We start from the raw sequence: 21,613 nt of genomic DNA, 5'->3' as shown, positions 1-21,613 counted from the left end.
ATAGAAGATCTGCATGCAACATTTAACTATTTCTATTCTCCTCCAGAGCTCTCAAATAAACATGGAGCTGGTTGATCAAACAGTGCCTCCTGCTGGTGTTCCTCTCATCTCTATTGCAAGTCTTCTGAAGTCATGTAATAAATTAGTCATTATTGACTGATAATATTAACGCTCTGTCAGCTCTCATATCTGATTGTGTTCATTGAAAAGGAAATGTTGCTTTTAGATGCACAGCACCAGGTTTGATGTCACTGATGTCAAATGGCACTGGTTCTCCCATGTCATGTGCAACATTTTCCGCAACTAATTACATTTGTGCGAGGAACAGAATCCAACTTACTGAATGACTTCAGAAGACTTGGAATATGGCACAAGGATCATATGAACTTCTTTAATGATGCTTTTATGTCGTGGTCGCCATTGGCGTTATTGGACCCTTTTTAGGAGGGCTTCGGCCCCCCTAAAAATCTTTGACTTTGCAATCAGCATGTAAGTGTCGGCTGTGATGGAGCATATCATCGGTTTGACCCACTGAACAAATCCGCCCTATTTACTCATTCAATTCATGAACGAGCGAGGATCGGCGTCATATGACCGACTGACAGAGAGGAGGCATGTCGCTTGTTTAGTTCGGTAATCTCGATGAACAAGGACAGAAAGGGGCAGTGGCGTAGCCAAGGGTTGGCGGGGCCAAATTGGACTTCAAATATAGATTTATAAAATAGTTAAAAATAAGTGTGAAGAACGGTTTGAATGCATCTCTTCTCTACTGTTAAGGAAACTTTGGTAAAAAAAATAGAAGTTGGGCGAAAACTTGCCCCATCCATTTTTATTGAGGCCCACCCAAAAGTAATTTCCTGGCTACACCCTTGGAAAGGGGCTGGATTAATTAAGAGTAAAAGCGACTGGGGTCTGGGTATCTCAGCGAGTATTGACGCTGACTATCACACCTGGAGTCGAAAGTTGGAATCCAAGGTGTGCCGAGTGACTCCAGCCAGGTCTCCTAAGCAACCAAATTGGCCCGGTTGCTAGGGAGGGTAGAGTCACATGGGGTAACCTCCTTGTGGTCGCTATAATGTGGTTCTCGCTCTCAATGGGGCGTGTGGTGAGTTGTGCGTGGATGCCGCGGAGAATAGCGTGAAGCCTCCACACACGCTACGTCTCCGCGGTAACACACTCAACAAGTCACGTGATAAGATGCGCGGATTGACGGTCTCAGACGTGGAGGCAACTGAGATTCGTCCTCCGCCACCCGGATTGAGGCGAGTCACTACGCCACCACGAGGACTTAGAGCGCATTGGGAATTGGGCATTCCAAATTGGGGGAGAAGAGAGAAAAAAAAAGAAAAAGAGTAAAAGTGACTAATGACATTACAATGATATCAGGAGGTAATTAAAGCCTGTAATTACTTATAGGCTATGTCATCTTTTTTGTATATTCCATGGTCATGCACAGCAGTTCACAAAATTATAATCTTTGTTGTTTGATGAAGTATAATTAGACTTGTTTCGGTCTCTGTGCTTTATAAATGCTTTAATGACTCAAAACACATGAAAAACGTTGATTTGTTGCCACCTACTGGTGCAAAAGTGTGATTTACAAAAAAGAATCAGTGAACTACTCTTATATAATACCTTTATTTTACCAGGGTTATTCTACTGAAATTAAAATCTCTTTTCGGAGTGATTTTCTCTTTTGAACAAATTCAAAAGAATCACGAGTTGTTGATTTTCTATAATACAAATTTCTTTAGTTAATAAATGTAAAATAAAAAAAGGAGTATTTGAATGGTTCTTTAAACGGTTTCAGATTTTTAATAACATTATAAGTGTGTTTATTATAGAAAATTACCAAATTCTGAATGAATATTAGCCAGCTATCTTGAATGATGTAAACACAGAAAACCCCCCCACACTTATCTATGCTAAAGAGTGGAATACATTAAATGTGCACATCTAAAAAAACAAAAAAACACGGTATTTTTCCATGTTAATATAGATCCAAGCAGATGTCACAGGTGTGCGTTTATCGGCTATTTTGCAACGGTTTCCAATATGACACATCTAATCGGAATGATACTGGCTTGAGTCTTGTTTTTAACTAAAGTGTTACATAAAGTTAAGCTGTTTTTGCACTAATGCAAAACTTATTCAACAATGTTATCCTTTTGTTTGCATCCATCAAGTTACAAAGAGAAAAATTGTGCACATCTGAAGGCGGTCGCACACCGGACGAGAAGCGCCACACTGTGTTGCGTCGCGGTTAGGACATGGAACAAGTATCAAACACATGGCATGTCGATACGGTTAAGGTGGCAGACAGTACACACAAAAGTTACCAAGGTTTTTCCCCTCTTCAAGAATGAAGAACGCTAAAGTAAATAATCGACGTCCTTTGAAAATGATACGCGAGTTGCACTCCGTGGCGTGGCAGCTTCCGCATTATCTGGGCGGCGCCGACAGACACCGAGTGGCAGCGGCGGTGTGCGTACCTTCACTGAAAACAGTTGTTTCCAATTTTTAGAACTCACCATGTCGTCCGCCAGACGAGTCCGGTGTGTGACCCACTTAATAGTGTCATTGGGGGCTGAGCCCCCCTAAGAAATCCTAGATTCGCCCCTGGTGGTCACTATGCAAAATAGCAATGTGACCATTCTGCTAAATGTCTCCTTTTATGTTCCATGGAAGACAGAAGGTCATACAGGTTTGGAACGACATGAGGGTTTCCGATCAAAGAGCCAAACTGCTTCTGTTGAAATGAAGTATTTAAAGGCATGTGGGACATTGAACGCTTTATAAGACACACACATTAAGATCTGTGCAAAGATCTTAAATGCCTGTACGAGACTGTAAATATTAAACGCGACAGATAAACGTACAAACGACACACTGAATGAAGTGATACGAGTGTCCCTTGTGTACGTAAACACAAACACACACACAGAAACGCACAATTATTAAAACACCAATGACAAAACTCTTTCAAGTTTGTTTAGGCATCAGTCACGGCCGAGTTCGGCTTAATTCCCTTTCCTTTAAAGTCATAAAACATGCAAAAAACGAATTATTAATTAACACTTCAGTCACAACAACACAACGGTGAGGAATGTTCTGATGACATCACTTCCTCCAAATTCAGACAGCAGGAAGTATTCTCAGGATGTGGGCGGGGCTTTGTAGTGTAACATCCATTTTTTTTTTTTTTTTACACATCGACTTGTTTAAATAATATCATAAATGATAACAACCAGCTTTATAACAACAGGTTAAATTAAAAGGACTTGGCAGTGCAATGTTTCGCTTCAAAAGGCATAGTTCTGGTTTGATCCGGTTTGGACCGTCCGGATCGGGACTGGCTCATTTCTGCTGCTGCTGCTTCAGACTGGCCAATAGGATCTTCTTGTGGGCGGGGTCATGAACACCCGCCTCCTCCAGATCCTCCTCTGTGATGTCACTGCAGGAAAGAGATTGAATGGAACTTCATTGGCCGGCGAATATTTTTTTTGTACATTTTTTCTTTTTTATCCCAATTTGGAATGCCCAATTCCCACTACTTAGTAAGTCCTCGTGGTGGTGCGGTTATTCACCTCAATCCGGGTGGTGGAGGACGAATCTCAGTTGCCTCCGCTTCTGAGACCGTCAATCCGCGCATCTTATCATGTGACTCGTTGTGCATGACACCGCGGAGACTCACAGCATGTGGAGGCTCATGCTACTCTCCACGATCCACACACAACTCACCACATGCCCCATTGAGAGCGAGAACCACTAATCACAACCACGAGGAGGTTACGCCATGTGACTCTACCCTCCCTAGCAACCGGGCCAATTACATGTATTGTCTTTTTAAATATATTATAATAATTACTATAATAAATAAATTACAATATATTTAAATATATTATAATAAATAAATAATATATTTAAATATATTATAATTTTTTACCATATATTTTAAGGTAACTGCCCATTTACCAATTAACGTTTTTTTATTGTAGCATTTTTGCAGTCTTTTACAGTTAATATTACGGACATTTTTTACAGTGCATTAATCCGGATGAATTTAAAAACACCGTTTTCATTTTAGAAATGTTCTCCATCCTGCCCTTTTCAAATGTTTTCCAGAAGTTGCTCGTCCACACTGAAATCTAAAAATGCTTACTACATCTTAATGTGTATGCAAACCCCCCCCCCCCCCAAAAAAAAAAACCGACAGAAGTGTGGCCCTGCGTAATCTCCACTTCCGGTTTAAAATGCAATTTGAAGGCTGTACAAAGTAGCATTTCTCTTTAAAAACACTTTCAAATAGAAGTGGGTAAAAATATAGATTTTCCGATGCAACACGATCTTCATATCGATTCTTAAATCCCAAGATCGATCTTTTACTCATTGCGCAACCATCCACCACAATGAAAGAAAATCACTCACATTTGCAAGCAAATTTCATACTATGTGACTAAAATGTACATATTGGGCATCTGGCTGGTAAATGTTTAGATTGATATCAGAAACCAGGGTGGCTGATATAATATTGATATATCACACAATTTAATACAGAAAATAACATTAAAAATGAATAAACTCTTATTTAGCACTATTTACTAAAAATGTCACAAAAAACGTTAACTTTGTAAGAAACACATTTTTTTTTTTTTTTTAAGATTCTGTTTTAAACGGTAGATAGCAGTTTGTTCTGATTTCTGTCATCCAATTTTAGTAATATATTTGCACATAAAGAAACTGTTAATATAACGCTGCACACAGTTGTCCAGCAACCACTGACGAAATGTGCGCAATAGCACTCACGTTTTCTCACAAAAGTCCAAATTAAACTAACTGTACATACAGTGCACAGTGAACATGACATTTACTCACAGCGCACATAATAGCACTTTTACTTTAAGTTGCTCTCTGGAATACTCTATTCTGATTGGTCAATGGCGCCATCTAGTGGTCTGATATTTCTCAGTAACAACCGCTCATCCACATATCAGGCATATCATCTTTCCTGCTGCTCGGATCACTGTGAGATCTCTACAAGCAATCTAATAACATAATCTCAACTCATATCAATGTTTCATGTGCATTTATTTGTTTATTTGGTTAGTAGTCGTGTAATAAGCAGGATAATGAGCAGTCAGACAGTCATTAATTACTAAATAAACAATTTTAGCTCTTCAGCGATTTATTTATTCTCACACAATTACATAATTTCAACGCAAATCAATATTTTATGTCCATGTATGTATTTATTTGGTTAGTAGTTGTGTAATAAGCAGGATAATGAGCAGTCAGCAGGTTATCGCAAAATAAACCCCTCCAGGATGATACAAGATTCTCCGCTTCACCTCGGTGTCCTGATCACCCTGTCGGGGATTACTGGCGATAATAACTGACTGTAAATGATCACTTACATACACATCTGCCACGGCTCCGATATGCGGACCGTTTAAATGAGACTGTGTTGCACGCCGGTCTATTATTGTAGTAACACGATGACACGTAACAACAAAGCGAACTGTGATTGGTCGTTTACATGTCTCGGATAGCTCCTTCAAGTGCAAGCAGATGACTCTCGGCGCCCTTGGGGCCTTAAGAAACAAATCAGCGAAATGGGACAATTTATCAGCCGATGCTGATAATTAAAAAATGATTTATCAGCAACAGCGCTATATCGGTCGATCACTAGTTTAGATTCCTCTCAACAGTGATTGAGTAGTATAGTGGTGAAGAAGTTCAGCCGCGAGATCCTTTCACAGCATGTTGAGAGTAAAAGTTTGTTTTGACTCGTTCTGTGTGTCCAAAGACGAGATCCACACAATCCGTTTGTCACTGAATAATGTCTCTTTCAATATTCTTTCTGTTCTTTACAGTAGTCAGTAGTTGATCAAAAACAACAAAAAATAAACATTTAATTCTAATCACATATAGCACAGATGAGATAAAGCCATTCAAGTCTCCTCATTAATATGCGCTCATTTACAGAACTGCTGGTTTTCTTAAAGAGACGGTACCTGCTTTTAGTAATCAATGTAAATAATTGTAAATAGTACAAATTATGCATGTAAACAATAAACATAGTATTTATTGCTGGAATTTGTGGATTTGATCATTTTTAAAAAGCTAAAATGTGACCAAAGTGATGAAAAACTAATTAGTAAAATTTATATTTTCATAATGAACCTAGTTAGAAGGTCCCCTGTATAATTAGCAGCATTAGCTGAAAGAGAATTTCTTTCATATGTAAACTAAATGGACATTTTTATCATAATATACACATATGGATCGATATCAGATTGAACAGAACTGGAATCGAAACGAAAAATCTGTATCAATATCCCTGCCAGCCCTACTAAGTGGATAGCAAGCACAACAACGGCGTTACAACATTTGGGTTGAATAAATCACATGGCTGCGTCACATGACAACAATTACGTTGTTTTCAAGTATCTCCGTGCAACGCGAAGACAGCAGTTTTCAAATTTACACACCACGTCCACACTAATACGTTTTACGCATCTTTTTCTCTACGTTTTGGTCTTCCGTCCACACTGAGACAGTGTTATTGTCAGCAAAAATGTAGCTTTTTGAAAATGCTCTTCCAAATGGATAAATTTGAAAACGCTGTCTTCACGTTGTAATTTGGACTGGAAACTGGAGATATCTGAAAACAGTGACATATTTGTTATCATGTGATGCAATCATGCAGTACTGCCACTCACTATACGCATATCACGCAGTCTGCGTAGTGCACCAACTCCCTAGGAGGGCACCAGAAACTCCACCTGCCGCCCTTACTCGCACATTATACGTTATTCAAGGACCCGGTAGCAGTCACGGAACACAGACGATTTGCACAACACCTCGCAACAACGATGCGTAGGGGCTTCAATTTGGCCAGCGGCGGCCCTGCAGTCATGTGATGCAGTAAGGGGATTTAAGCATTTCAGTGTGGCTGAGCAACTTTTGGAAAATGGCAGTGTGGACGGAGAGCATTTTAAAAAAGGAAAGCGTTGTTTTCAAATGTATCTGGATTAATGAAGACATAGCCTTAGTGGGGCCTGTGTAGCTCAGTGAATATTGATGCTGACTACCACACCTGGAGTCGCAAGTTTGAATCCAGGGTGTGCTAAGTGACTCCAGTCAGGTCTCCTAAGCAACCAAATTGGCCCAGTTGCTAGGGAGGGTAGAGTCACATGGGGTAACCTCCTCGTGGTCACTATAATGTGGTTCTCGCGGTGAGTTGTGCGTGGATGCCGTGGAGAATAGCGTGAAGCCTCCACACGCGCTACGTCTCTGCGGTAACGCGCTCAACAAGTCACGTGATAAAATGCGCGGATTGACGGTCTCAGACGCGGAGGCAACTGAGATTCGTCCTCCGAAACCCGGATTGAGGCGAGTCACTACGCCACCACGAGGACTTAGAGCGCATTGGGAATTGGGCATTCCAAATTTGGGAAGAAAAAAAAATTTAATGTAATGAGGTCATGATGATAATGTAGCATTCTACCAATTGAAACTTTAATTGCTGCATACTGCATACAGTTTGACATACTATTTTACTATATAGAGTATGCAGTACACTAGCATTTAATTTCCAACAGGTCAGAGAGGAAGCGTGTGTGATGTGTACCTGAGGAACTCCAGGTCGTCCCAGCCGTTGTGCAGGAGTCCCTCCTCATAATGCTGCATGCCGAGTCTCTGCAGCCACTCGCCAACACTGCAGTCAACTGACAGACTGCTGCAGCTGCTGCCTGCGTGCCACAGACCCTTCACACACACAACCACCAAACTGTTTGCTGTAATTTTATCATTTACAATCTCATTTATTCATTTATGTGCGTGAATATGACAATTTGATGCTTTATGAAGTTTAACATTACTGGGGAAGTTTGAATTATTGTGACCAGTGTTGGGTGTTATCTGGTTACAAAGTTACTAGCTACTGTAATTAATTACTTAAGTTAAAAAAAGTAGTTTAACTCTTGTAATCAGATTACAGTTACTGCCTTTAAATCCAGTTAAAATGGTAAATCCATATTTCTATTCTTCTAATTGATTGCATACAGTCCATTTACACGACCAACTTCATATGAATGTGCCGTCTTTGTTTATATCGATGATGCTTGACAGTGAATGGACAGTTATATCATAGGACGCAGACGCTGCAATAACCGGAGAAGAACCTCAGAGTTAAATTGCACTCGACCCAGCCCATTAGCGCTTTGCACACGTAATTTCACCAAACCCACTTGCGCCTAGGCTTAGAGCACGCTTGCACGAAAATACCTAAACTTCATGACCATACGCACTGACTTTGTGTGCATGACGTATCACATAGCGCAGGGCTTAAAATAGAGCCCCAAATCTCTTATTACTAAATATCACAAATTGTAGATAATGTGCATTCAGCTCCATATAAATCATGTCCAGTCATTTTTTTTAAATTGTAACTTTTCCAGCAAATGATCACTATCAGGTATAAACGGAGCCCAGATTTGATTTGAGTCTGCGTTTTTGGACTCACCTCCTCAGGCAGGTCTTCTGCGATGCTCTCCTCCTGTATGGAGCGTGGGGGGAAGGTCAGACCGCGCAGGTGAGGAGCGCCCGCCCCCTTCATCACCCCCCCAGTGCATCCCCGCTCTCGCCCTGACGGATACTCCACTTCACTCAACGTCTTGGCCATCTGCAACACTGAACACGACTGGTCATCCAGTCCCGAAGCCCCGCCCCCTCGACGAAATGGGGTGTCACTTGGGTTCAGCATGGGCGGAGATTCCAGGCAGAAGGCCACGCCTCCTCCAGAGGGAGGTATGAAACTGGGAGATGACAGAGGTTTTGAAGTAACCGCAGACGCGGGCAGGACATCGGCGAGATCCGGAAACATCCGTGGTTTGCCAAAGGAGTTTTCCGCCATCTCTAGAGCTCCTTTGGGTAGTGGGGGAGGGGGGAAATCAGGCGGAGGGCGATTTAGCGACCCGATGTGACCACCGATGTTGGCGTCATCCTCTGAGGACCCTTCCTCGCTGATGGGGCGAACCGGGCGTCCACTTGTCTGCCTGCGGCCCTGCACTGAGCTGCCACTGGGTGGCTTGTTTTTCCCCATGCCACCCATAAGGGGAGCTGTTTTATTGGATACAGGAGGGAGGGCGGAGCTTGGGAGCATGTCAGAGGCCAAAGCTGCTGATTGGTTGGGAACTCCTTCTAGAATGTAGTAGGCGGGGTTATTGAAGCTGTTTTTGCATGTTGCGGCATCACCTTCAAAAGGATCCTGTTTCCCTCTGACAAACCAAAACAAATTAAAAAAACAACATTTTAAGAAGAATTTATTTCAGGAGGTGGATGTTAACAGTCTAAATATGACACATACAGTAAAATGAAAGTGATAGCTTTTTTAAGTGTGAAGCTTGGTTTTCTCTTATCAAGAAAAGACTTTATGGACAGTTCCATTTTTATTTGTTCAGTCGACATTAAAACTGCATTTTTAGCCAATTGTACGTGCATAATGTGATGCATTTGCGAGTGAAACAGGACATTCAGGATAGACTCGATGTCGATGAACGCGGACAGCAGGCAAAGAACAATGCCAGTGTTCTTCATCCATTGAATATTTTTCCATTTCAGAGCACTGAGGCAAATTTAATTACCTTAAAGTTCACCCAAAAATTAAAATTCTCTCATCATTTACTCACCCTCACGCCGTCCCAGATGTGTTTGACTTTCTTTCTTCTGATGAACAGAAATGAAGATTTTTAGAAGAATATTTCAGCTCTGTAGATCCATACAATGCAAGTGAATGGGTGCCTACATTTTGATGCTCCAAAAAGCACATAAAGGCAGCATAAAAGTAATCCATAAAACTCGAGTGGTTTAATCCATGTCTTCAGAAGTGATATGATAGGTGTGGGTGAGAAACAGATCAATATTTAAGTACTTTCTTACTATAAATCTCCACTTTCACTTTCACATTCTTCTCGTCTTTTTGGCGATTCAAATTCTTCATGCATATCGCCCCTACTAGGCAGAGATGAGAATTTATAGTAAAAAAGGACTTAAATATTGATCTGTTTCTCACCCACGCCTATCATATCACTTCTGAAGACATGGATTAAACCACTGGAGTCTTATGGATTACTTTTATGTTGCCTTTATGTGTTTTTTGGAGCATCAAAATTTGGGCACCCATTCACTTGCAGTGGACAACTGGGGTTCCCCTGATATCACGACACACACCACAAAATTGATGCAACCCATTTGAATTCTAGTGAGAAAGTGCTATCGAGGATGTCAAACCTCTGAATTAGTTTGCCAAACAGCAATAAGGAGACAACAGTGTGGCATGCACCAAAATAAAGGTTTTTGTCAAATTACACATCACACTTTCTAAAACTGATCACGATTTTACAGTAGTAACAGTAACTGTTGTATTTTGACAAAAATGGTATAGTTTCATATTAATTAACCTATAAGGCATTTTTATTACAATAGTGGCAGTTGTAGTTTAAATTTCTAAATGTATTTAGACTACTATTTTTTTCATAGCAAATACAATTTACTGTTATTAGGGGTTCAAGCCTGGAGGGCTGAAACCCTATTGTAATTGTAAGGATTTTTATTTTTATTATTATTATTCTGCCCTAAAACTGATCATGCAGACCAAACCGTAAGTCATAGAGCTGAAACTCTGAGAGAAGGTAGTCCCCCAGAGTACTACAGTGTATCAAAGTTTTGGCCCGATCAGCCTCAAGGTGGCGCTATAGTGATCATGTTTAAGTTTTGGCCCATAACTCCTAAACCGTTTGTCGCACACTCAAGTGTCTTAAATCATTGGATTCCTCAAGATGGGAAAAAAACGTATATCTCCAATTTAATTTCCATCATGAAAATTCCGGCGCTAATTTGCATAATTCGAAAAACATACTTTTTCGAACTCCTCCTAGGCCCTAAGTCCGATTCGCACGAAAATTAGGGTGTGTCTACTATGTACCCTCATGAAAAAACGTTATCAAAGGAATTTTGATTCGTTGAAGCTTTGCGAAGATATAAGCCAACAAATTGGTCAGGTGTCGTCCATTTTGTATGTATTGACCAATATCTACCAAACGAAAAGGCCAAATGTTACGAAACTTGATACACATAGACAACAGGACATTTTGAGGAGGCACGCAAAGTTGCAAAAAAATTCGCCTATAGGGGGCGCTACAACAAACAACTGCTCATAACTCCACAACCATATGATCAATTAAGTTGAAAATTGTATGAATCTTGTAGAGGCCAAAGGCCAACATATCCTACAATATCAGTAAGACAAATAAAAAAACATGGCCGCCAGCAGCCAATCAAATTTCAGCAGCTAATAACATCAAATCTGAAAGGCCGACCGTTACAAAACTTGAGACATTTGTAGACAGTGTCAGAATGAGGCTGTGTACCAAGTTTTATGAAAATTGGCCACAAGTTGGCGCTATAACAAGGACATTTGCATTTTCACCAATAACTCCACAACAGAGTTGAATAATCTCAAAATTATTTTTGCCTATAATTCCTTGCACCAAGACCTACTAAATTTCTATCTTCGTTTTATTGCATTTTATAAATTGTTTCCGCTATTCTAATTTTCTTAAAAAGTAACTTTTTCAAACTCCTCCTAGGCCGTATATCCAATTCTCACAAAAATTGGTGTGTGTCTACTATGAACCCTTATGACAAAAAGTTATCAAAGGAATTTTGATTCGAAGCGTTGTGAAGATATAAGCCAACTAATTGGTCAGGCGTCGGTTTGAACAAGTGTATCCAAAAGCCTATAATTCCTAAAATAAATATTTGAATTTCTAAAACCTTTTTGGAGATTGGGTGCTTTGTGGCTTTATAACAGTTAAAAAGTAAAAAATAAAAAATGACCACCATAACAATTATCCTGTTTCAGGATCATTGAACACAAGACATCAAAGTCATATTTAACACCAGTTTGCAAATTCAGCAACTTACAAAGTACATATACATATATAAATACATACCTTTTTTGCATACTTTGAAAGTTCTTAAAAGGCTTGAACCCAGACAATTGCTGCTTGCAGCTAAATTTATTATTATTTTTAGAAAGACTACCTACATCGACCAACCTACAGTAATGATGAGCCATCCATGATCTTACCTGTGCTTATATGGCATTGCATTGTCTATATAAGGGTTCGTGAAGGGCTTTAAAGTCTGGGCCTCCAAGACTAATGGACAACAAAAATAATGCCACTTGAAACATGCCCTTATACTTAAACCATGAACTAAACTACAGAAGATTAAAGAATATGCGACTCAGGCTACATTAAATACAGGTTGCATTTCATACTGTATTGGGTCGCCACTTGACGTCCAATGTAAAATCTGGGTCCCCAAGCAGAACCAGTTTAGAACCACTGGTGTAAAGTGTCTCTCCATCAAACAAAATAAGAAAAATAAGAGGGCTGGATAACGTCAGACGACAAGGAAAGTGGTTTCAGAGGTGGAGTATGTTGATACATTTTGATGAAAGATTGAGGACAAACATTTTGGCCCCGATTTATCCAAGATCTCAAATAACGGGTGCTAATTTGCTTGTGCAATCTTAAAATGGTGTGTGCACGTCGTGGGCGGTTTGTGAGGGATTTACTATGAAAAATCGCAAAAATAACTACACGTGCAAATATGTTGGACACACCTTCCAAAACGAGGCTTTTGCGTGTGGTACTTGCACCAAATGCAATTACAGTACATCTCTCACTAAATACCATTTTATTTTTATTCAATATGGCATTTATATGTTTATTTATAGGATTGTATGATATCATCATAAAATCCCTGCTATTTAAGAAGTGTGAGAGTAATTGATGAGAATGGACATGACACACTTCACTTCAAAATTTTCATAATTCACAAAGAAAATACAATATTATGTGCCCGTTAAGCCATCGCACCACTGATGTATACTTCTGAATTTAATCTGAATTTCAAGCCGCTATTATCTTGACCATATGGCAAAGTTAGCTGCACACGAGAGAGACATGGGATGCTGCACGGTACAGAACTTGCGCTCCCTGATCGTTTCACGGGATTAAGACGAAACCTGTTCGGCATACAGGTGTGTATCGGCCTGCTTCGAGTACTGGAAAGAACCGCCACTTAAAATATTTAGCAATATTTGGGCAGGTAAAAACAATGATTATAACGACATAATTTGGACATAAATTGTTAGTAGGTTTATGATGTTATCAGTTATGATATTGAGTTTTAAAATAATCGAATAAGTACTCATTTAATTTCACATTAATGCATGTCAATAAAGGGTGTTCTACATATTATCTGTTCTCAAAGTCTCCTTTTTGTCACAATGACAGCATGATGCACAGTGCAAATCAGACTAATACCTGCCTTTCATTCGTATTAATTTGCTCTTGTAGTTTCTGATTCTGAAATGACTTTTAGGCCTGATAAATCCCTTTGCAGGTGCAATTTGATTCATGTGAATTGACACCTAGGCACGGCTCTAAATTGCGTATTCATTTCAGATAAACATGCAAAAATTGACAAGATGCGCTATTCTGCGCATCTTAAAGATGCAATCTGCCCGGGGGCCTCGCGAGTCGTGAGTTCGAATCCAGGGCGTGCTGAGTGACTTCAGCCAGGTCTCCTAAGCACCCAAATTGGCCCGGTTGCTAGGAAGGGTAGAGTCACATGGGGTAACCTCCTCGTGGTTGCTATAAAGTGGTTCTCGCTCTCGGTGGGGCGCTTGGCGAGTTGTGTGTGGATGCCGGTAACGCACTCAACAAGCCACATGATAAGATGCGTGGATTGATGGTCTCAGACGCGGAGGCAACTGAGATTCGTCCTCCACCACCCGGATTGAGACGAGTCACTACACCACCACGAGGACTTAGAGCGCATTGGGAATTCCAAATTGGGGAGAAAAAAAAAAAGATGCAATCTGCGTTAGTAGATCAGCTCGAACCTTTTTTTTTTTTTTTTGCGTGCTACTGATTTTGCACGTTTTTATACACCCAAACCTTTAGTAAATCAGGGCCTTTGTTTCTTTAGAATGATGTGCACTGATGCATCTTTCAAGTTATTCCAAAGCAAATGGATACATTAAATAAGAAAGTGAAAAGAGTCCGTTTTGATTCCATGTTGACTAAGACTATATATGAGTGCGTCTTCACCTGTTCTGTGTGTTGTCGTCTTTAGTAGTGTGTGTGTGTATATGACGCCCGCTGATGCTCTTGTCACCCTCCTCTGACACTTTCCCGAGGTCAGCTGACCCCAACTTCCTGCTTGTTGTTGGTCTAGAGGAACAAACCCGTTAGACACACCTTTAAATTTCAGAGCAAGCGTTTGTTCTTAAAAACACCATTTGATTTGTAAACTTGTTAAAACTATAAACACATACCATCTGAAAATAAGCACCACTACAAATAAATCAGGTGACTAATGCGATATTGTGATTTTAAAAAATCCCCTAAATGCATTAGTAAATGGAGATTTAAACTGGATCTTGACTCACTTGACATAATCGTGTCCGGCTCTAGTTGGCAGCGTTCTGCCTTTTGGTCCACCAGTCTCATCATTATCAACACTGATCCACTCTGAACAAACCAGAGAGACAAATCAATCACAAATACACAACAAAGAATCAAGCTAAACGACTAAACTATTAACAACACACACGCAGACTCTCTCAGTACCATAGAGTCGTTCTCTGGTGCCCATGCGTTCTGACGGCACTCTGACCCTCATGGACCCACGGATGTTTCCGGTCTCTTCACCGCGGTGAGACAGATATGTGTGAAACTGCTGCGTTGTGCTGCCAATCATCGACTTCAGTGCCAACACACACTCACCTACACACAAACACACATACAGAGCTCAGAGTTAGTTATTTTATAAATGTATAGAAAACTAAAAACACATGCAAACAACAAATACTGTATAAGAAACAGTCAAAAGAACAGTATTAAACCATCATCCATCACTGCAGAACACAGAAACAGTGAGTATTTTAATGTTTACAGATTGACCCCATTGACTTCCATTGTAAGTGTCTCACTGGAACACACATTTAAAGAAAAGGAGGAACAAGTCGACATTATTTTTTGTTGTAATCAACATTATGACACAAATGCTGTCGATTGAGCTCAACTTGTACTGAACCCAGAATACTCTTAAGAATAAAATAACATCAGTTAACTTTAAAAGTGTAGAATGTCACTTTAAAACACTTTATCAAGTCAAGTTTTTTGCTTATGTTAGAGAATTACCATGCCATTGTGTTCCAAAATGAGTCCAAGCTCAATTCAAAATGCATTGCAAGAATGTGTTGCATTCTCAAAGTTGCCTCACGGGGCGCTGTAGCAATAATTAGCGTCTTCTTCTATGGTCAGATTTCTCTTTCAGTTCAACTACTGTCATGAGGTAGGAACAGTCTGAATAGAAACTTGTAGTGATAGACCGATATATCGGTCAGGCCAATTAATTGGCCGATATTTGGCCATTTTGTGATTATCAGCATCGGCCGATAACGGTGTCCGCTTGGCCGACTGACACAAGTGTTAACTTTCCCTTGCATTAGTCCCAAAATCTACCAATAAATTTGTCAGTGGATAGAAAACAATATCTGTTTGCAAAAAAATGACCAGTACGATTTACTTAATTTTTATTTCCCAAGTTTTCGCACACAGTTAATCATAACATTAAAATGTACTCAACTTCATGACATAATATTGATTCAAATGAGTATATTTAACTTAAACATTTTAGTAAATTCAGTAAGTTTTACTTAATGTATTATACATGGTCCTTTAATATACTCATTAGAACATGTCACATTTTGAATTTTCCTTACAAACACACGTTTAATCATGTACCACATGACATGCGGAAGCCTCTCACATAGAAACGTAATGTATGCTATGAAGTCAATAACCTAGTTTCCATCCCTTTATCGCGCTGTTTTTGCGTAAACATTTTTTTGCCATCTTCTGCCTGTTTCCTTTCAAATGGCCTTTTATCGATAAAAATGGTGTGCGTGATGACGTCATGCTTAAAAAAAACACTCTGTCGCATAAGTTTTGGTTTATTGCAAAAGAAATCTGTCCTTAAGCCGTTTCCATACAGAAATGTGTGTTTATCGCTAATTGTGTAGCTTTCGCCTCCCAGATGTCCCAAATTTTGTTCCCCACGGAAGTTTTGGTAAAATGGGGAGAGTATTGAGACAATTCATTGAAATTAGTCAGCTTACTTTTAAGCAATTAGATTTTGCAATCAGAAGATGAGGAATTGCAATCAAAAGGGAACAGTTGCACTTCTGATAGGACTGTAATATCGGTCCTGATGTTGCGTCTATCGCAGGTTGCCACCGGTTTCGACCCGAAAGCGAATCGTCATGGCCCTGTTCAAGCTGGCAACCTGCACTAAGTAATGGGGGAAACTTTCAGTGTCAGTATCAGGAGCATCCATCGATGTGTATGTGCTGTGTGCACAACTATTAAACAAACAATGATGCGGTGTAATATCAGTGTTTACATATGATACATTCCTGATATTCAATAGGATATTTTAAACAATCATCTAATCTAAAGCATCGCCATCACAACTGCATTATGTCCTGCATATTTGTCCAGCAACTTTTAACGACCAACTGAACTCGATTATCATCTAAAATTAATTTTAGCATCATAATGCGATTTACATTTTCTGAAGAAGCTCAGCAAACGTGATCCGAGGTAAAGAGGGTTAGATTTAACATATTTAAAATGTTCAAAAGCTTGTTTTCTGAAAGTGAACTCAGCATTGCACAAATAGTTCTTATAGTTTATGGTCTTGAAAAAAAGTGCAGAACATTCTGAGAATGTCATTCAGACGACTTTATTCATCTACAGAACAGGGTACGGCTAATTTAAGTTTGTGTAAAGAAATGGCAAGTATGAGGCCTGTGTAGCTCAGCGAGTATTGACGTTGACTATCACACCTGGAGTCGTGAGTTCGAATCCAGGGCGTGCTGAGTGACTCCAGCCAGGTCTCCTAAGCAACCAAATTGGCCCGGTTGCTAGGGAGGGTAGAGTCACATGGGGTAACCTCCTCATGGTCGCTATAATGTGGTTCTCGCTCTCGGTGGGAGCGTGAAGCCTCCACACGCGCTAAGTCTCAAGACGCGGAGGCAATTGAGATTTGTCCTCCGCCACCCGGATTGAGGCGAGTCACTACGCCACCATGAGGACTTAGAGCGCATTGGGAATTGAGCATTCCGAATTGGGAAGAAAAAAAAAAGCAATTATATAGGCCTAACAACATAATTTTTTCATTTGGTCATTTATTTATTTTATTTAATGCTTTATTCATTTGGTAATTTTTTTAATATAATACAGGGAATTTTGCCAGCATTTTTTCAAAAGTAAGCTAAACAATAATTTTATAGTATTGGGCTATATGTTAGTGTTCCAGAAAAAGCACACTTAAGCTTTTCTCCTAGTATTGTTTATTTATTTTTAATTTAAAACATCTTTGTGCGTTGAAATATGTTTTTTGTATTATGGGCTAATTCCATGACTGCCGTCTATTATTTTGAATGATGTGGAAAAGCAACTTATACGAATAAAAATAAACGAATGGCTACCGCGATTAAATTAATCACAAAGAGTGGCCATTAATTTGTTCTCCTTGCACTTGTCGATTACCGGTGCATGATACGAGATATTTGTGTTGGCACTCCTGGAAGTGTCATGACGCAGATGTGTTTGCAGCATCAGATCTGTATGACGTAATCCATAACAGTGCGAGTAATGCTTCACGTATAATAAACTGGCTTTCAAGGATGTATACCTTGTCGTCATGATTAACACAGGCAAACGATCGGGGGAAATTCTGTCATGTGACACTATATTTTTGCATTAATGCAAATTTTCTCGACAAAGTGTTTCCAAAGCAGTTTTTTGCGACATTTGAAGTATCGACATCGAGTTTATGCACTAGAGTTAAACGGAAAAATATTATGTCGCAATAATTTGCATTTCCATCAGCTATATCGGTACACATAGTTTATGAGACAACATCACCTTGCATTACTGGCGACGGACACAAGCACTCGCAGACCTCAACACTTGGTGCACAAAACAAGATGACGGTGACAATCAAAAGATCTTTTTTTTTTTTTTTATCATGAACGGGTCATTTTGAGTAGAAAATAAATATCAGACTTCACAAAACAAGAATTTACCAAACGTAACAACAAAACAAACGATTTAAATAAACTTGTTTACAGTGAAACCATGCAAGCTCAGTGCATGCTGGGAAGACCAGCTTTGAAAAGTTAAGTAAAATGTACTTATTTTATTTACCTGTGAAATAAAAATGACAAGGCTTTCTTCTTTAGGATAGATACATGATCACACATTGTTAAGATAACAAACATTCAAAAATAATATTTACTTATAAGCTAGAGCATTCATGTTTGAATGCAGAATTTACTTAATATTTCCAAGTTCAGCTTTAACTTATTTACTGTAAAAAGCACTTCATTTTTACTGCTATATTTACTTCAACACAATGATTTTTTTCAGTGAAGTTTAAGCAAATATTGTATAAAATAAGTGTTTCACTTTAGAAATGTTGATTTGCTGTTGTTAAACTGTATTATGTTCTGTATATCAGTGTGTAGATCGGCCATCCTGCTTGCAGTTACCTGAATTAAAACACCTTGTTTAATGACAGACATTTGAAGGAAACTCTATCGCCCCCTTGAGTACTGAGGATCATTACTGCCACAGTGACACAAGAATGCAAATAAGTACGTACAACGGGACCACAAGCATTCATGTCTGTGTTTGCATACTTGGAAAGTGTTTGTTTCAGACCTAAGACACACACGTGCGTACCGTATGACTCGTATCCGTCCAGAGATTTCACAGTGAGCAGCAGATGTTGATCTTGTAGATACTCAATATCAGACAGGATGGGCTTCAGCGTCGTCAGCTGTTTAGACGACCAGCCCACACGCAGGAAATTAATGTTGTCGCTGCTCTGAGTGTCATTTTCATAACTCTTCTTAAACTCTGAGTACAGACAGACAGACAGACCATCAGGAGTGTAGTGGATATTTTACTTAACAACATAAATACTAACTAGTCCCCCCGGCCTACTTATCTAGTATATACAGTATATGAATAGTGTTGTCACAATACTATTTTCTCCCCAATTTGGAATGCTCAATTCCCAATTCGCTCTAAGTCCTCGTGTTGGTGTAGTGACTCACCTCAATCCGGGTGGCGGAGGACGAATCTCAGTTGCCTCCGCGTCTGAGACCGTCAATCCGCGCATTTTATCAAGTGGCTTGTTGAGCGCGTTACCACGGAGATGTAGCGCATGTGGAGGATTCACGCTATTCTCCGCGATTCACGCACAACTCACCACACACCCCACCGAGAGCGAGAACCACATTATAGCAACCACGAGGAGGTTACCCCATGTGACTCTACCCTCCCTAGCAACCGGGCCAATTTGGTTGCTTAGGAGACCTGGCTGGAGTCACTCAGCACACCCTGGATTCAAACTCACGACTCCAGGTATGATAGTCAGCGTCAATACTCGCTGAGATACCCAGGCCCCCACAAAACCAAAAATTTTAGTAGTTGGTACCAAAACCAGTCAACCTTCAAGACTCTCGATATCAGTTTCGATACCACAGAAAAAATTTCAGTGTAAATAATGAATTATAACAATAGCATGTTTCCTTCGTGTGTTTCTCAATGAAGTAAACATTGCTTCAAGTTAAGGAGCCTATGAATTCAGTTTTATTTTTTCACAATTAAATGTTTTTTCCCCATATTCAACGTTTTCCAAAACATTGCTCTGAATTCCACGTTTTAAAGTTTAATCCATCATTGAAATCGTGTCCAATCAAATGAATCCAAACTTGAATCAAATGAAAATCGAACAATTACTTTTCAAACATACCATTGCATTTTTTTAATAAATGAAATAAAGGGCTTATACCGTAATTGAAAACATTGACGAAAACTTCTATTCAGTACAACAGCACACTTTGCTTGTGAGATATTTCTTAAAATAATAATAAATAATAATAATAGTAGCAATTAAGTGCATTTTACATTTACTAAACAGTAATTTATTTCTGACGAAATGTCTTAAATTTCACGCGTCAAGCTTTTATTTTGAATCAAACTTTTATTTTGACATGACGGTTTTTCCGGTTCAGTGTTTTTGACGGCAGTTTCACACCTCCGGATAAGACGTTGGTTATATGACACAGCATGATTATCACAGCTCAAAAAGCTGTGATTTATATATATATAGTGGATATAAAAAGTCTACACACCTCTGTTAAAACAGCAGGTTTTTGTGATGTAAAAAATTAAACAAAGATAAATCATATCAGACTTTTTGCACATTTAATGTAAAAATTACAACCTATGCAATGCCACTGAAAACCAAAGTGACACATTTCAGAGAAAAAAATAAATAAAAATAAAAAACGTAGAATTCGCATCACAGTGAACGAGAGCTCTCTTCTGTCATCTACTACAGCAGCGATACTCATAAATGTGCCATTTTCAGCTTATGAGAGGCTTCATTAAATTACCTTTGAAGAGTGCAGCACATGCAGACTGTATATTTATTTAATTAAATCGCATCCATTCGCAGTTTAGTAATAACATAAGGATATATCCCGATATTAAATTGATTAATCGTCCATTTCAGTGTGAAAGGAGTATCAGAACACATGTTAAAATAAGCGTGAGGATTTGAAAGCAGTCGTGTGTCAGTCAGACACCACACGGGGACCGAACGGAGTCGGTGCTCTTACTACCGGTACTACAGAAACACCGGTATCGGCACATCTTTTCTATTTTAGTATCGACTTGGTACCGAAGTACTGGTACTTTTGACAGCACTATATATGAAACAAATATTTATCTTCACATTACAAAACTTAATTGTGTTATGAAAGCTGTTATATATGTTGTCTTGAATAGAAGCACATCTTTAATAGCACAATAAATACTTGAAGATCAGATTTTCGACCATGATAATGTTGGAATGTTGAATGCTGACTCCTGACCTGCACACATACTGAAAACACAGATTTTATTGCCATACATTTAAAGAATTCATTTCCTCGCTTTCTCACCCTCTAGACACGTGGAATAAAACTCAATGAAGAACTTGGTTCTGCTGGCGGTTTTAACAATGGCTTCAATGTTTTCAAACTCGATATGTGCCTGTTCTGAAGACTTCGGCAGCCCTGCAGAGGAAGAGGAGAACAGAATACAGTTTGTATTTCACAGGACACATGTAACGCTCCTAAAAAGAGTGAAGCATTCATGTTTCATACCTTTCTTAGAGACAAACTGTGAGGTGACGCCGACCTCAAACATGCCGAACACGGGCGAGTGATCGCTGGTGACGATATCATCAGTGCAGCCTGATAGAAACACAATGAAATTATTAAATAAACATCATTTTCACTTTCGTCTGTGTGGGTGGCATATATACAAACCACAATCAATGATATTAATATTTAAAATAAAAAAATAAAAAATTCTTTGTTAGGCTGATATTTTTTTTATGTGCA

General features: G+C 39.3%; 1 protein-coding gene across 1 annotated transcript in view; it reads right to left on the bottom strand.

Moving 5' to 3' along the window:
- Positions 1-873: 873 nt before the first annotated feature.
- Positions 874-21,613, bottom strand: part of LOC127430054 (phosphatidylinositol 3,4,5-trisphosphate 5-phosphatase 2A) — a 53,051-nt gene continuing 32,311 nt past the window's right edge. Inside the window, exons 19-27 of the mRNA XM_051679491.1 lie at positions 21,374-21,463; positions 21,170-21,283; positions 18,897-19,073; positions 14,712-14,867; positions 14,531-14,612; positions 14,190-14,312; positions 8,528-9,281; positions 7,634-7,770; positions 874-3,454 (exon numbers count right to left, since the gene is read on the bottom strand). Of these exons, the coding sequence (XP_051535451.1) occupies positions 3,358-3,454; positions 7,634-7,770; positions 8,528-9,281; positions 14,190-14,312; positions 14,531-14,612; positions 14,712-14,867; positions 18,897-19,073; positions 21,170-21,283; positions 21,374-21,463 (1,730 nt within the window). The 3' untranslated portion in view covers positions 874-3,357. The remainder of the gene's footprint in view (positions 3,455-7,633; positions 7,771-8,527; positions 9,282-14,189; positions 14,313-14,530; positions 14,613-14,711; positions 14,868-18,896; positions 19,074-21,169; positions 21,284-21,373; positions 21,464-21,613) is intronic.

This window comes from Myxocyprinus asiaticus, chromosome 39 (assembly GCF_019703515.2).
Source record: "Myxocyprinus asiaticus isolate MX2 ecotype Aquarium Trade chromosome 39, UBuf_Myxa_2, whole genome shotgun sequence".
In the NCBI taxonomy this organism is placed as follows: domain Eukaryota; kingdom Metazoa; phylum Chordata; class Actinopteri; order Cypriniformes; family Catostomidae; genus Myxocyprinus; species Myxocyprinus asiaticus.
Note: the sequence above shows the minus strand (reverse complement) of the source record. Positions and strands in the feature narration are given on the sequence as shown.